This window comes from Ochotona princeps, chromosome 3, assembly GCF_030435755.1.
Source record: "Ochotona princeps isolate mOchPri1 chromosome 3, mOchPri1.hap1, whole genome shotgun sequence".
In the NCBI taxonomy this organism is placed as follows: Eukaryota; Metazoa; Chordata; class Mammalia; order Lagomorpha; family Ochotonidae; genus Ochotona; species Ochotona princeps.
Genome location: NC_080834.1, coordinates 113,154,559 through 113,170,846, shown reverse-complemented (window position 1 = coordinate 113,170,846; position 16,288 = coordinate 113,154,559). Strand labels below are relative to the sequence as shown.

The 16,288-nt window shown below is 39.2% G+C and overlaps 1 protein-coding gene and 1 pseudogene across 3 annotated transcripts in view; one reads left to right on the top strand and one right to left on the bottom strand.

The window, feature by feature from the left end:
- Nucleotides 1-2,607: 2,607 nt before the first annotated feature.
- On the top strand, nt 2,608-3,226 carry LOC118758874 (small ribosomal subunit protein uS3-like; annotated as a pseudogene).
- A 5,208-nt stretch (nt 3,227-8,434) lies between these two features.
- The window catches only part of SPATA16 (spermatogenesis associated 16), a 242,481-nt gene continuing 234,627 nt past the window's right edge, over nt 8,435-16,288 (bottom strand). For all 3 annotated transcript variants that reach the window (XM_012928723.3, XM_058661084.1, XM_058661085.1), the window contains exon 11: nt 8,435-8,757. In XM_012928723.3, the coding sequence (XP_012784177.2) occupies nt 8,635-8,757 (123 nt within the window). In that variant the 3' untranslated portion in view covers nt 8,435-8,634. The remainder of the gene's footprint in view (nt 8,758-16,288) is intronic.

The window sequence follows — 16,288 nt, the reverse complement described above, 5'->3', positions numbered from 1 at the left end:
GGACAACAGAACTGAGATTTGACTTCGGGTCTCCCCACCTGAAGTCCATTCTACTTTCTGGATTATGAGGACGATCAGAAACAGCTAACTGGATTGAGTGGATCCCATTAGTGAGAGGTACTGTTCTTAGGGTTTTGTATTCATTTGCTATTTTATAGTACACGAGTTTTGACCTCTGACTTTAGAGGAAACAGCACCTGGTACAGGTATTTATGTTTGTAAACCAGTTGCACAAATCTTAGAAAAGACTGAGTAGTTGTCAGCATTAGGCATCTTGTCTCCCAATTTCTCACTAAATGTTTGACATTCTATTTCCCCAAACAGGTCTTTTTTAAAAAAAAAAAGTTAAAGTCTTGATTATGAATACACACTAATTCTGCACAATTTTTGGATCAACTGAGGTCTCCAACAAACCTGAATATCCAATGTTTTATTTTCAAGTTTCCAGTAGCCTGTGTTAGACATCTTGTGTGGAAAATGATTGTTAGCTCTGATTATCTCCTATAGACGCTATGTTCCTGGGCTCTTTTCATTATGGCACAAGCAGAATAAGCTTATATTTACAACTTTGGGGATGCTGTTTCGGCTGCTTTTCTAATTTTCCTCTCCTTTGATGGCTTGTCAAAAAGATGTCTCCAGATGTCATCACTTTCCATCTAGATAATCTGCTGCTTGTCAAGGCTGCACAATGTGCTTTTGTATCCGTGTCCAAGACTGCAGGGAACTGCTGAGTGGATCAGGCAACTGGTGTGAAATACCTGATTGAACCTAGTCTCTGTCGCACCATCTCCATGAATCAAGCCACTGTAAATCAAAGCTTTGCCTTGCCAGTAGTCTCTCAACTTTCAATACATTTTGATTTAAGGGACATTGTTGTGTGATCATCTCATATTTCACGAGGTGATATCTTGTGGATACAGAGAAAGAACTGAACAAAACAATCAGAGGAGAAAATTATGTGGAGCACAAGCAAGAGAGAGAAGGGAGAGTCCCCGTATGGTTATTGCTTGTCTAGGCAGGTCAAAAACCATGATTGGTGCTCTGTGTCATCATCTCTTGACTGATACTCTGGCCTGTTGCTGCAGGGATGCTTGGAAGAACGGGTCGTAATCATGTCTGTGCCTGAAGAATCCCATAAATATGATTTTTTCCTTTGAATGCCATCTGTGCAATAGCTACTATCTCTGATACAAATCTCACAATTCATGAAGTTTTTCTTTCAAGCAGGGATAGGAAGAAAGGCATTTAGCCTGGTATTTAATTCACATCTTGGAGTGAATTACAGAGCCTGGGTTTGTCTTTAAATTGCAACTTTCTGCTAATGTAGTCTCTGGGAGGACCCAGAGACTCTGCGGTGTTGGGTTCCTGGGATCCACCTGGAAGATCCTGTATTCAGTGGCTCCCATCTTTAACTGATTTTGGCTGTTGTAAGTGCGAACCATGGGCGTGCTCTCTCTGTCACAGTGTTTCTCAAAAACAAAAAATAAAGCAAAGCAGAAACAGGGATAGAAAGAACTAGTCCTTTCTCTGCAGAGTGATACTAAATATTGCATATGTTTTAAGTAATTATTTTTTATTATCTAGAGACATGTATAATATTAAGAAAAAGATGATAAAATCACTCATAATTGCTATAAGAGACAACAGTTCTTAATATCTTTATTGTACTTCATTTCAGTCTTTTATATGCATTTATTTTATAACCTAGTTATAATTACACTATGTATAATTTTTGTATATAATTTTTCTTGCAGCATTATAGAATTTTTGTATTATTAGGTTACACATTGAATGCATCATCATAAATTATTTAGTCTATTACCTATGTTGGGAAATTTTATTAATTTTCTTTTTCTTTGAAAAGCAATTCTATAGTGAATATCTTTGAATTTCTAGCCTTTAACACACATTTGATTATTTCTTCAGTGTATTTCCCAAAACTGGAATTATTGGAACAAAAAGATATAAGCGTCTTTAAGGTCATTGATACACACGGACAATTTGTTAACCAGAGAGCTTATACAAATGACTGGCAAGAAAAGACATATATCTATATCTATATCTATATCTATATCTATATCTATATCTATATCTATATCTATATCTATATCTATATCTATTTTTAAATAATGTTACTTAGTTGATTAGGGTAAAAAAGGGTAAAGGGCTACAGGAAAGTGGGTAATATCATTGCTTCCACACTAATCTCATCACTTTTCCCCCTGTATCTCGGGTCAGGGGAGAAACAAAGGAAGAAGCCCCACCCAGCCTCCCACCCATCCCAGGAACCCGATGTGAGGCATGCTCCAAGGGTCCCACTCAAGCAGTTTTGATAGTTCAACTGTTCTGAATTGCTGCCAATCTCCCCGTTTCAAGCACGATGAAATCTCTTCAGAATCCACTGGCTGACATAGTGTCTTCATGGTTGGGGTCTTGAGATCAGCAGTTCAGTTGGAGGGATCTCGAAAGAAACTTCGTCTGAGGTGATCCCAGACCTGATTCTTGTGTGTGCTTGCCAGTATAGAGTCCAGCACAATCCGTCGCCCCAATCAGCTTAAATCTTAAAAAAAAAAAAAAAAAAATCTCTCAGCCGTGAGCAGCATCAAGATGGTAGTGCGAATTTTTAAGAAGAGGAAGTTCGGAGCCGATGGCATCTTTAAAGCCAAAGTGAATGAGTTTCTGACCCGACAACTAGCTGAAGAGGGCTACTCTGGAGTTGAAGCAGAAAGTGCTAGGTGAGAAGTCGGCAATGTGGGTGTGGACCTTGGTTATACAGAAGGGGTTTGGTTTCCCGGGGAGCAGCTTGGAGCTGTATGCTGAAACGGCGGCCACAGGAGGCCTGTGTGCAGAGTTCCCTGTGCTGCAAACTCCTAGGCAGGGCTTGCTGTGCGTAAGGCCTGCTACGGTGCACTGGAAAGCTCTGAGGATGGAGGGCCTAATCCGTAAAATTTTATGGATGGCCTGATGATCCACAGTGGGGACCCCGCAAACTACTACGTTGACACGGCCATTCGCCATGTGCTGCTCAAACAGGGTATGCTGGGCACCAAAGTGGAGTCCATGCTTGTCTGGGACCCAAGTGGCAAGGTTGCTGCTAAGAAGCCCCTGCCTGAACACTTGAGCACTGTGGAGCCCAAAGATGAGACCCTGTCCACTACCCCCATCTCAGAGTAGAAGGGTGGGAAGCCAGTGGCCTGCTAAGCCCCAGCCAGTCTCCACAGTGTAACATTGTCTGCTCCGGGACTGTGTGGAGTCTGGGTGATACTTTGTAAAAGATCTCTAATAAAATCTTGCACAAAGACAAAAAAAAAAAAAATCAACATACCAGTCAGTGTATGCATGCGATGCTCTTGTCAGGGGTCAGCTTGAAATGCTACTTGTATTCAAAGCAGTTGCCTTTGAATGTCACCTAATTCTGGACTCAGAGTGGCATAATTCAGTTGATCCTTAACTCCATTTCAATTTACACACCAATTTGGATTCTGGGTGACTTTGTGGTTTTTTTTTTTTTTTTTTAGAAACGGTATCTCCTGTTTTCAAACTTGTGCTTTGCTTGAAGAAGGAGAAAAGTAGGAACTAACAGGTCTGAGGTGCCTCTTAGCAGCAAGTAGAAGATAGTCTTTGTCACTGTTGTTTCCTGCCTGGCCATCAAAGCCTTGCCCCAGAAACGCCAGCAATGAAGAGGAGGAGGGTGAGTTGGAGTGGGTGACGGAGTGTGCTGTCTGCAGCCTCTCCCTCCGGCAGTTTCACAGTAACCATGGGCACTGGATTTATTTGATACCAAGAACAAATTTTGATATGCAAATGTGGAAAGTTAGCATAAGGTAGTCATGTTATAATTCTATTAAGAATTGATTGTCCTATGAGGGTGTAAAAATGAAGCTTTTTTTTTTTTTAAAAAAAGCTTTATTTATTTTTATTTGAAAGACAGATTTAGAGAGAAAAGGAGAGAGGCGGTCTTGCATCTGCTGGCTCACTCCCCAGATGGCTGCAATGGCCAGAGCTGAGCTGATCCTAAACCGGGAGCCAGCCCCGGTTTCCCTCATATGTGCAGGATTCCAAGGGCTTTGGTCATTCTCTCCTGCTCTACCAGGCCATAAGCAGAGAGCAGGAATGGAAGTGGAGTGCTGGGACAGGAATCAGTGTCTGTGATGTTGGTGCCACAGGGTGCAGGATAAACCTATGGAGTCACAGTGCCAACCCTGTAAAAATGGATTTACTTGATGATACAGGGCAACAGAGAGAAAGCAATTGCAGCAACAATTAATACTTGGGAAAAACTATGTGACTAACTGTGCCAGTTATGTCACAGTGTTCCTGTCACTTTCCAGAGGCTTGTAAAATGTGAAAGTAGGAAACTGAGAAAAATAATCCACACCAAAATTTCCAAAAATAATCAAGAAAGGATAAAATGAGCAAGTGCCTGGAAGAAATGCAGTTGTGAATCAGAAATCATAGTTTTTATTTGGTCACAGGCATCCTCCTTTGAGATTTCTCCTTTGCAGGTGTAATTTCTGAACTTGATCTATTTCTTACAGCAGAATACACAGTGTTAGTCACTCTGTTAGAAAGAACCTGTTTAGATGTTTGGAAAGACAGATTGCTCCCAGCACTGGAGACAAACTAGAGACAAACTGAGTTTTGCACTCCATGCAGAAGCATCCACAAAAAAAGGGGACATAGAAAATTATAGCCAGAAAACAGATGTTGAGATTGTGAAAGAATTTAAATTTTGGATTAGGTATATAATTGATAACACAAAAACTTGGTCTGCTCATCAAATGCGTATTACTTCTATTTTCGCCAAAATGTGATTTTTGTGGTTGGGTTTGCATTTAATGTCTTTGAAATGTTACTGAATGAAATTCCATTTATTTCAACAATAGTGAAAAGGAGAGTGTGTATTTTTCAGTCACTGAAGTCTTCAATTTTGTTCTTTTGACACATAAGCCTTTGCTGGAATGATCATGTTATGACATTTTCCTTTGTACCCAAATGGACACACGCTTTGTTTCCGTGTCAAATTAGCTCTGAACTGACAGGAAGACACATTCCAATAAAGTAAAAGAGAGAAGATGATAGGTAGCATAGTACGTTAAGCTGCTGATTGCAGTGCCTTCCTCCCATATGGGTCCTGGTTTATGTCCTGACTGCTCACTTCCCATCCAGGTTCCTGCTAATGCATCTGGGAAACAGTAGGCAGCCCAAGGTGTGAGATGTGGAAGAAGCCCCTGGCTTCAGCCTGGTGACCTGTGGATGTTGTGCATTTGGGGACTGAACCAATGGCTGAAAGAGCTAGCTTTCTCTCTTGCTTTCTGTAACTCTATCAAATAAATCAAGCAAGTCTTAAAAATATAAGGAAGAAATATAAAGGAGAAATTCTCAAAATTTTGTGTGCATGTAAATCACTGGGGATCTTGTTAAAATATGCTGATCCTGATTCAGTACATTTGGGGTGGAACCGAAAATTCTGCATTTCTCATCAACTTCCAGCGAACATTGATATTCTTGGCCAAGCAACTCTATCTTGAATGACGAGAAGAGGATGGGCCTAGCATTTTGATTTCTGCATATGTGCAATGAAGAAGATATGTACATGCTGAAATTTTAGTGGGGGTTAAATAAAATATGCATCCTGAAAGCACTTCATTAACTTTGCTTTCTCTAGTTGATTTTGTGTTTACTAATACCACATTGCTTTACAAATCCTTCCTCTGACACAATGAACAAGAAAGGGGAGACCAGGGAAAGTAAATTATGTTATTCAAGGCTATTGCCATTCACACTGAAACCATGAGCACAATTTATTCTCATGACATTGATACTGAATCTATGAAGAATACCAAAGAGTGCTTGTTGAAGAGTTATGAATGTTGATGTTTTTTACCCTGAAAATAATTTTTGAGAAATCTCAAGTTTATATTTGACGTATTCTTCTTAGGACAAACTAGAACCAAACTGCCATGCAAGTCACAGCAAAAATATCAGTGGATGCTTGGCATTGGGTTTAGGGGAAGTGTCCAAACAGTAAGGCCATCAATTAATAGCTGTAATTGTAATGTTGTCAGGTACAATCTTTAGGCACCCTAGAGGGACAGAAGACTAATTAAGACTAATTTTCAGACTAGAGGTAAAGCATTTGAACAACTATTGAACATCAGCAGGTCTTTCAAAAGCTGTCTAGCAAACAAACAGGCACAACTAACATGCCAATTCAGTAACGAAACTATTGATTACTCATAGAACATAAAACTATTTTGGAAAACCAAAGCTTCAGGATGATTCAAGTTAAAGTGAAACTCCAGGACTGACACACTTTGCTTCCTTAGCGATATTTTGAGGATTTTTAATGATGGGATTTCGTAGATAATGGTCAGAGGTGGTGACAGCTTAAATGGGAGGCTTAGCCATTTAGTGACATTCCCACATTTGACTCAATGCCAGTGTTCATTAAAAGAAACACTTTTACTAGTTTCACAAGAACGGAACAGAGATGCTGGGTTAGTGTGAGTTTAGAAACGAAAACAAGTTTCTTGAAATCCTCTCTATTCATAACTAACCTAAGAGCAGGTGCTGGGGTTTTCTGAATGGAATGGAGTAGAAAAAAAGGAACTATAGGATACAGGTAAGAGAATTAAGAAAATGGTTCCCATGGTAACCAGTTCCTGACATTCACTTAAAAATCTTAAAATGCCTTTCATAATATATGATTGTACAAATCTGACATACTTTAAGACTGAATTATTTATTGATTCTTTCACAAACGCATATTCAGCTATATTTCATCACTATTCCATAATTTCTCTGTCAGTGTTATTATCAATGTTCTATAAAATTTCTATTTATTTATTTATTTTTTAAAGGTCTTAGTCTATCCCCTCTTTGCCCCTTTACATACACAAAGAGAATTAGAGAGACAGAGTGATCACATGATCTTTCCTCTGCTGATTCACTCCCAAAGTGCCTAGAACAGCTAGGGTCAAGGCAAGTGAAAACAAGGAGACTTGAGCTCTGTTTGGGTCCCTCGCATGGGTGGGAGGAAATGACATTTGTTGTCTCCCACGTGAACATTAGCAGGAAATTGTATCAGAAGTGAAGGCAGGACTCAAACCCAGTCACTCTATTAGATGCAGACATCTCAAGAGGTGGTTTAACATGGCATTCCACAACAATGATTCTTTTTTTCTCTTTCTCACTATTTTTTAAAATTATGTAAGCTGAAATTCTGGTGTGACAGGTGAAGCCACTGCTTGCAATGCAATTCCATATTAAAAATGCCAATTCCATATTGGGGCCAGGATATGTCCTGGCTGCTCCACTTCCAAACTTCCAGCCAGCTTCCTGCTGGTATCCTGGAGGTGTGGCAGAGTATGGCCTTAGTGTTTGGGACCCTCCACCAACATGGGAGATGTAGACGAGGCTCCTTGCTTTGACTTTGACCTGGTCTACTCTGGCCATTACAGCCACTTAGGGAGTGAATTAGCAGTTGGAAGACTCTCTCTCTCCCTTCCTCTCTTCCCCGTTCTCTCTGCCCATCTCTCTGTATGTATAAGTGTGTCCCTTTTTCCTCCCCTGTAACTCTGACTTTGAAACAAATAAATCAATATTTAAAAATCAGAGATAAAAATTGTGTTCTTCCATCTAGCTGGGTTCCTACTGGTCTCTACTGTCAAATCTGCTGGTTGATGTGAGTTGAGGTCTTAAGTGACAGCTATGGACTCATTACCTTGTCTACTATGTGCATTGTGTTGTGCAACTTAAGGGGCAGGTATATTTAATTGAAAGGATCCATAGAGATTTGAAAAAAGATCTATTTGAAATGTAGAAAGACAAGTGTTGGAGAGGCAAACAGAGACAGATTGATCTTCCACCTGCCGGTTCTGTCCCCGAACAGCTGCCACAATTGCAGCCGGGCGGGCCAATGCCAGGAGCCGGAAACTCCATCCTGGTCTCTCACTTGGTCAGCAGGAACCCAAGCATTGCGTCATTATCTGCTGTCTCTCAGGGATATTAATGGGAAATCAGATCCAAAGTGAAGTAATCAGGACTTGACTTAAACACCGTGACACTGGATGTGGGCATCCTAAATGGTGGCTTAACCACTTGGCTACAATGTCTGTCTCAAGATTTTAATGAGACAACTTCACTGATGACATTAGCCACATCCCATGTGAATCTCTCTATGAAGATTGAGAGAGTCGATGAGCAATTCCATACTTTGAAATTTCATTTACGTTCTGCATTCAGACCTGTGTATGGCGCATGAATAACTTTGAATGTATACACTTCAATGCAGACATAACCTATAAGCATCCTTAGGAAGATCTGATACACCGTGGGTGAAATTTTGAAAGGATGAGACAAGCGAGAGAGACAGCGGTGGCTAGTTTATAAGCTGTTTAACTAAACAAGACAAATTTAAGCAAGAGTCAAGTAAACTTGCTGAGAACATTTGTTGCTGCCAGTCGAGATTAATGATGTGTAGGATGTTTTTGCTGAAGACGAACAGAGGCAAGTAGCACCTCTTGCCTCTGATGACAGGCCGTTTTTATCTGGCTGTTGCAGTCAGGATAGATGGACGCCTTTCCCTCCTTCTCTTGGATGTCTTGGTGTTGAGTGCCTGCTCCCCGGTGACTAGCTTTGCTGCGCCATTTGAAGCCGCTTCAGTTTTGTTTTCTGCCTCCGAGCAGTCCTCAGTTTCTTGGTTTTTAAGAAGCTGTCCTCTATCTGGTATAGGAAATCTTCAATTCGTCCAATCTAGAAGAAATAAGCAAATGAAATAAGATTTGTTGGTGGTTTCCTGGGTTGTGTGTCCTTGTACAAACGAGGAGGTACTTATAATTAAGCGGTACATGCAGGTCTGTTTTGGAGCGAAACTAGCAGAGACCAAAAGAATTTAACGTAGATGCCTTCTGCTATTTCCATTCCAGGGCCCTCTGTTTTAGGCACATGAAGCAAGCAAGCATGAATTTGCTTTGCTGCTCAGTCTTTTGCTTCTGGAAAGGAAATGGAGATTGTCAACATCTCAGTGTTCTCAACAGGCAATGAAATCAAGGATGCTAAGAAGAGGTGGATGATGAACAATTAATCCAGGGTAAGTTCTCCCTTCCAACATCTCCTTTCCCGAAACAGATCCACCTCCTCCCGACTAGACTAAATGTGAAGTTTTTTTGCATTTGTATGCCCTTAGCAAACATTAGGAGAAAATGAAAAAAATTTCACTGCCTTACCAATAACCATATCTTCCTTAAATCAAAAAAGAAATTTTCAAAAAATTAATTTCTGAAAAATCTTCATACACAGGGGAAATAAAAGTAAAATACTGATATACAAAGCAGTAATTATTGGAAGAAAAAAAGCTAAGCAGCGTTTTAAAAAACAACTAACCATTTTTTTCTTTTACGAAGAAATCATTATTCAATAACAGTTGGTTAACTATCTCATATACTGTTTGAAAAAATGGTATAAAAATTCGCATATGTGCTGAATTAGGCTATCATGAAAGTAGATATAGCCATTTATACTTAACCTTGACTCCTAGACCTGTGTATTTTATCAGCCTAACATCATTCACTAAAGAGACCATTGTTGTATTGTTAGCTCAAAACTGGATTACTTGTTATTCAAGGTATCATTTACTTAAGATAAAAGCACTTATGACTTCAATTTTGCAAATTTAAGGTCTGCTTTTACATCACTTGGTTTACCATTAAGAGTGATATCCAAAGGATAATTCTGATTGTCAAAAAGAGAATAATAACCAGTAATATTTATTCATATGTCTAGATCTTATACATCACATCAGGTGACAGAAACTCCAGATTGCTTTGCTTAAGAAAACAAGATACTTACTTTTGAAAAAATAAAATTATTTTTGGAAACCCTTTTAAATCCACTTCAGGTAAATTTCTTTCAAGGCACATTGCTGTTTATGATGTCTGGTCATTGCAGGGATTATAAATACAATTTGATGTAATATTTTTATATCCTGTTATAAAATTAGTGCATTGATATATGCATTTCATATATTCAGACTATCCAATTTGTACCATAAGAAAAAGAGGAGACATTAATGTAGAGCAGAATCAACAAGAACATAATGGATGACACTTCACCATTATTTTAACAGTGGAGTTGATGACTCATGTCACTTGCACTAAAAATGTCTGATTGAAAGTCAAAGTTCCCTACAATTAGAATTCTTGCAATTACCCCAGAAACAGTTTGAAACTATAATCCTTATGCAACAAGAGAAGGCTTACTTCAATGAGACAGAAAAATAATTGTTTTTAAATATCCACTAAGTGATCACTGCTTTTTGATTTTAATTGTGTATATTAAGAGTAATATTGACCAACTGGATTGCTTTCCATTAAAAAATAGAGAAGGGGTCTGGTGCCGTGGCTCTATGGCTAAATCCTCATCTGTAAGCACACAGATCCCATATGAGTGCTAATTCATGTCCTAACTGTTCCACTTCCCATCCACCTTCCTGCCTGTGGCCTGGGAAAGCAGTGGAGGATGAGTTGGGCCCCTGAACCTGCATGGGAAACTCAGAAGAAGCTCCTAGCTCCTGGCTTCAGATCAACTTGGCTCTAGCCATTGTGGCTACTTGGGGAGTGAACCAGCCAGCGTATGGAAGATCTTTTTCTGTCTCTCATTCTCTCTGTAAATATGGTCTGCCTTTCCAATAAAAATAGATGAATCTTTGGAATAAAGACAACAGCTGAATGAAGCCTGGAGGGCTGGAACTCATATTATGTGCATGTTGCACCTGTTCTGTGAGTTCACTTCTCACTTGGTCTGTCTACACGCCATTCTTCAGATCCATCTCACAGTGAAGCTGGAATGATTATTTCAACAGTACAGATCCAATCATATCTTCTTTTGATTTAAAGTACTTTTTATATATTTCTAAGTCCTTAACATGGTCTGTCAGATCTGGGCTATCTTGTCTTCCTTGAATTTTTATGTCTAACATCATTCCTCCTGTTTTAGTTGCATGATAAAACTTCCAGTCATCTGCACAGCCATCCATTGTTCTCTGCACTCCTATCTTCTTAATACTATGGGTCATGTCCTTCAGAGCCCTCACATACACTCTGGGTTTCAGGTTGAGCATCATAACCTCCAGGAAGTTCGCCTTCATAACCCAGGGCAGTTTGGTAGCTCAATAACATATTCCCACAGTAGCTCATGCATTTCTGCATATTGTGATCTCAACTGATTGTGTGTAATGATTTACATAATATCTTTCTTCTCTTCTGGACTTTAAGGGCAGATGGTAGATGCATGTGGTTCCTGATTTCCAGAACCTAGGGTAAGGTCAGGCCTTTATCATGTAATTTCTGATAACAGGCTTGGAAAGAGTCAGAAACCATTGGATATTTCTGTATTCAAAGCAATGCTTGGTATGAAACATGTCATAGGACTTTCTTCTTCTCTTATAAATTAAATGAATGCAGCTGTTGTGTGCCTTCATTCTATCACCAGGGTTTAGCTTTGAGACTCTTAGTCTAAAGTGATAACAAGGTATTGTGGGCATTGCTTGAACGGTCTGTGAGAGCACTGGATTCTGCTCTTGGTTTGTCTCGTAACTCTGACCTGAGATTCTAGGGAAGTTACTTGGCCTTCTAAGCTTCAGTCTTTGCCAATATCTGGCACAGAGATAGGTTTGGCATGGATGCTTTCCAAGGACACACCCAGTCATCAAATTCAATGACTTGTACTCACATTAGATCTAAAGAGGAACATTCACATTTTCAAATGTGAGGTTATTCCCTTAGATTACACCATTAGATGAATGACACAGTAGGCAGCAAAGTAAGTCAATTTTAGCTTCTGTGCTTACTGAAGTGTAGGAGAGCTGCAACATGTTTTTATTAAAGTTGGCTCTTATTTATTTATTTTTTTAAGCAAGGAAAGAAAAATGCTGGTTGAGGAGAAAATAGATTCATATATCTAAACAGAACAGATTGCAAATGATAGGAATTTCTATAAAGCCTTTAGGAAAATAAAGCACAAAGAAATATGTAAGTCTGTGAGGAAAGAAATGAGCAAAGTTCTGAGCAGAGGCTTCATTATGTTCTCTTTTTGGTCCAAAGTCTACCTGCATAACGTTATCAGAGAGGTTGCCTGGTTATTTTGGATCCAATTTTCCTGTTTGCAAAATGGGCAGATATCATTTCTCTTTGTACATACATGCCAAATACTGATTTGACAGTATAGAAATGCGGATGTCAGATAAAATGAGCTTATATATTTTGGAATGTCTGATGACTGAAATTAACTTAAAGTTCCAACAGGAGGACAGGTTTTGACATACCATATGGTCGTTGGTCCTAATCTACATCCAAGAGTAAGGAAACAGTTATCAACCTAGTGTTCCAGGGACCTTCAATCCACGTTCAAGTGCTGCTTTTATGAGTTGAATTGTGTCCATCAATCTCTTTCATTTTATTTTTTGACAAATTTCTTTATATAAAATGGACACATCTCAAGTGTATTGCAAAACAGATTTTGGAACATACCATCATACTTCTTCTTCTTCCTTATTTCATTTTTCCCTAGTTTATAAAATAGCATATTTTCATTTCTCTTCACACTCACAGGTTTAACACTCCATTAGGTAAAGATATCAACACACGGCAAATAGATAATAATAACAAGGAACAACAGTAGCAACAAAAGCAAAACCCTACTGCTCATTGAGTGTAAGCAAAGTTTGTACACAACAGTCAAGTTCTAGAATGTCACTCTTGCATCTATAGATTACAATTTTGTACTCTGTGTATTAGTTATCACAGATTAGGGAAAACACATGACATTTGTCTTTCTGGGACTGATTTATTTCACTGAGCATAATGTTTTTCAACTACATCCATTTAGTTGCAAAAGATAAGATTTTTATTCTTTTTATAATTGAGTAGTATTCCATAGTGTATACATGCCACTTCAATCTCTCTCAAAATATCTTCACCTTCAGTACCTATAGGGTCATCAGTGAGGGCCTTAAATAAAAAAATGGATGACATTCTTAAGAAAAGGTAGAATTTGGAGGCAGATATGCTCACAGGGCAAATTTCATATGAAGATGGAGGTCAAGATTAGGATGACACTCTTACAAGCCAAAGTATGGAAAGATTGCCACAAGTCACTGGAATCTTGGGAGAGGCATAGGACAGATTCTTTCTTACAACTCCGAGAAGAAATAAACCTTGGATGTGCTTTGATCACAAAGTCTTGGTTTGCAGAGTGGAGAACAAGACATTTCTGTTGTTCAAGCATTTAGTTTACGGAACTCTGCTCTTAATCCCACCAAGTGAATATAACTACCAGGTCATAGAGTGAGAGGAAGCTCAACTAAGTTCTAATCTGCTCCTCCAATATAACTTCAATGGTTTCCAAAGTTTGTTTTTGCCAGTGTTTGATGGTCTTACTTGGTTGGTGCCTCTTGCGCTGCTTTAGTGCACATATTGGAAACCAGAGTGGTTTCTTGCCAAGAGCAGCAGCGAGAAGAAGCTGGTATTGGGCATCAGTGAGTGAATAGTTTATGCTGAGAAGGAAGATTCTAGGTTTTAATTAAGGGTCTCCTACTGGACCTTATGTGGTCTGGATCAAGGCAAGGGGATTTAATGGGTTTACACGAGTTTACTTGTGCATGCATGTTCATGCATCAGAAATTTTGTATTCATAGGACTTTTTTAAAAACAATAAATCTTTAAAAGAATTTTTTATGAGAAAGAAGGTTGAGAAAGGAAGAAACTCTTGAGGAATAAGATCAGGCATATATGACTTTGGAATGAGAATGTGTTTTTTGGTGATTAACAGTATGGGCCACCATTCTATTAGCAAAACAGATATTTCACTCCACCACGGTGCGTTTGATAACATTCGTTTCTTTGCTATGTTTCAGTTTAATTTGCAGACCAAATGCTTTTAAATATTTATCATCCAAATGGCTTGAATTTTAATTCTTATTAGAATTACAATTGCTTTCAAACAGGCTTGAAATTAATTTCTAAAACAAACTTAGTGTCTGAAACAGATTTGTTTCTACAATTCAGTACAGTAAGTTTTCTTCAGCTTTGGACTAGTACTTAGAGATAAGCCCTTACATTTATCCTTTGCTGTAAGTGAATTTGCCGTATTGTCTGATGTTTTAGTCATGAGAGCACAACATGAAGATTTGAAATACCTACCCTTGAGATGTACTCAAAGACATAAAAACCCGTCATGCCAAACATGTTGCCAGCTTATTTTAAAAATGCTAAAAATGGTCATGCTTTTAATATATTTAGGGTAGAATTAAACAATCATTATTTTTAAATTTTTATTTATTTTTATTGGAAATGCAGATATTGAGAGGAGGAGAGATAGATCTTCCGTCTGCTGATTCACTCCCCAAGTGGCTGCAATGGCTGGAGCCAAATTGATTCGGAAACAGCCATTATTTTTATTTATTTATTTTTTATTTTTAAAAAAGATTTATTTCTTTTCATTGCAAAGTCAGATATACAGAGAGAAGGAGAGACAGAGAGAAAGATCTTCCGTCCGATAATTCACTCCCCAAGTGACCGCAACGGCTGGTACTGTGCCGATCCGAAGCCAGGAGCCAGGAGCTCTTCCAGTTCTCCCATGCAGGTGCAGGATCCCAAGGCTTTGGGCCATCCTCGACTGCCTTCCCAGGCCACAAGCAGGGAGCTGGATGGAAGTGGGGCCGCCGGGATTAGAATCAGCACCCACATGGGATCCTGGAGCATACAAGGAGAGGACTTCAGCTGTTAGGCCACCGTGCAGGGCCCACAACCATTATTTTTAAAAGCTGTGGAAAGCTCTGCTGTCATTTTGTTCAGGAAACCATGTGCTATGAATATCTATCTCTGTCCCAGATATTTATGGTGAAATCCAAATTTCCAACATTATAGCATTAAAAGTTCGGGTCTTAGGGAGGTAATGAAACCATGTGGGTGAAGACCTCAGGAGGCTGAGGAAACTTGTTTAGTGCTTCTACTAGGCAAAGATACAACTAGATGATGCCTTTCATGAAGCACAAAGCATGCCCTACTGAACTCCAAGTCTGCCTGGATCTTGACTTTGGACTTACCAGCCTATAGATTTGTGAGAGGAAATGATCTGTTACCTAAAAACTACCCAGGCTATGAGATTTTGCTGTTGCATCTTGAAGGTGCTGTGTGTGTGTGTGTGTGTGTTTTAAACATTTAATGGCACAATTCATCTGAAATTTTAAGTTGAGATTATCATTTCTTTATACTATTAAATTAAACTGGGGCAGACATTGTGGCATAGCTGGTAAAACTGTCCTTGCAATGCCACTGTCCTACATGGGCACTAGGTCTACTTTTGATCCAGCTCCCTGCTAATGTCACTGGGGAAAGCAGTGCTTGGGCCCCTTCACCCATGTGGGATCTGGAAGAAGCTGCTGGCTCCTGGTTTGTGTCTAGCTCAGTCCCGCTGCTGCAGTAGTATGGGGAAATGAACCAGCAGTTGGAAGACCTCTCTCTATGGCTCCCAATCTTTTTAGCTCTGCCTTGCAAATAAATAAATCTTTTTTTAAAAGTAAACTTCCTCATTTGAGATGATTGTGGATTTGCAGACATCAGTAAGAAATAATAAAGGAAGAACTTCCATATTTTTTTTAACCCAGTTTCTCTTAACAATAACACTTGCAAAACTACAGAAAACCACAAACAGATACTGACATCAATCCAGTCAAGATACAACCTCTGCAACCATTAATCATTTTCTTTGGACAGTTAAGATTATCTTAATGGAATCATATAGAATATAATTCTGTATTTCCCTAGAGATTGATTCAGCTATCTTGAATAGCAATAATTTTTTAAAATTTATTTATTGTTTATAATCTTACATAGTTGATTAGGTACAATGGGTCAAGGGCTACAAGAAAATGGGCAATACCATTGTTTCCATATTAATATCATCATTTTTCCCCTGTATCTGGGGACAGGGGAGAAACAAAGGGAGAAGCCTCCAATGCATCCCAGGTCCCCGATGTGAGGCATGCTCCAAGGGTCCTGCTCAAGCAGTCTTGAAAGCTCAATAGTTCTGAATTGCTGCCAATCTCGCCATTTCAAGCACGATGAAATCTCTTCAGAATCCACTGGCTGACATAATGTCTTCATGGTTGGGGTTCTGAGATCAGCAGTTCAATTGGAGGGATCTCGAAAGAAACTTCGTCTGAGGTGATCCCAGACCTGATTCTTGTGTGTACTTGCCAGTACAGGGTCCGGTCACGTCCATCGAC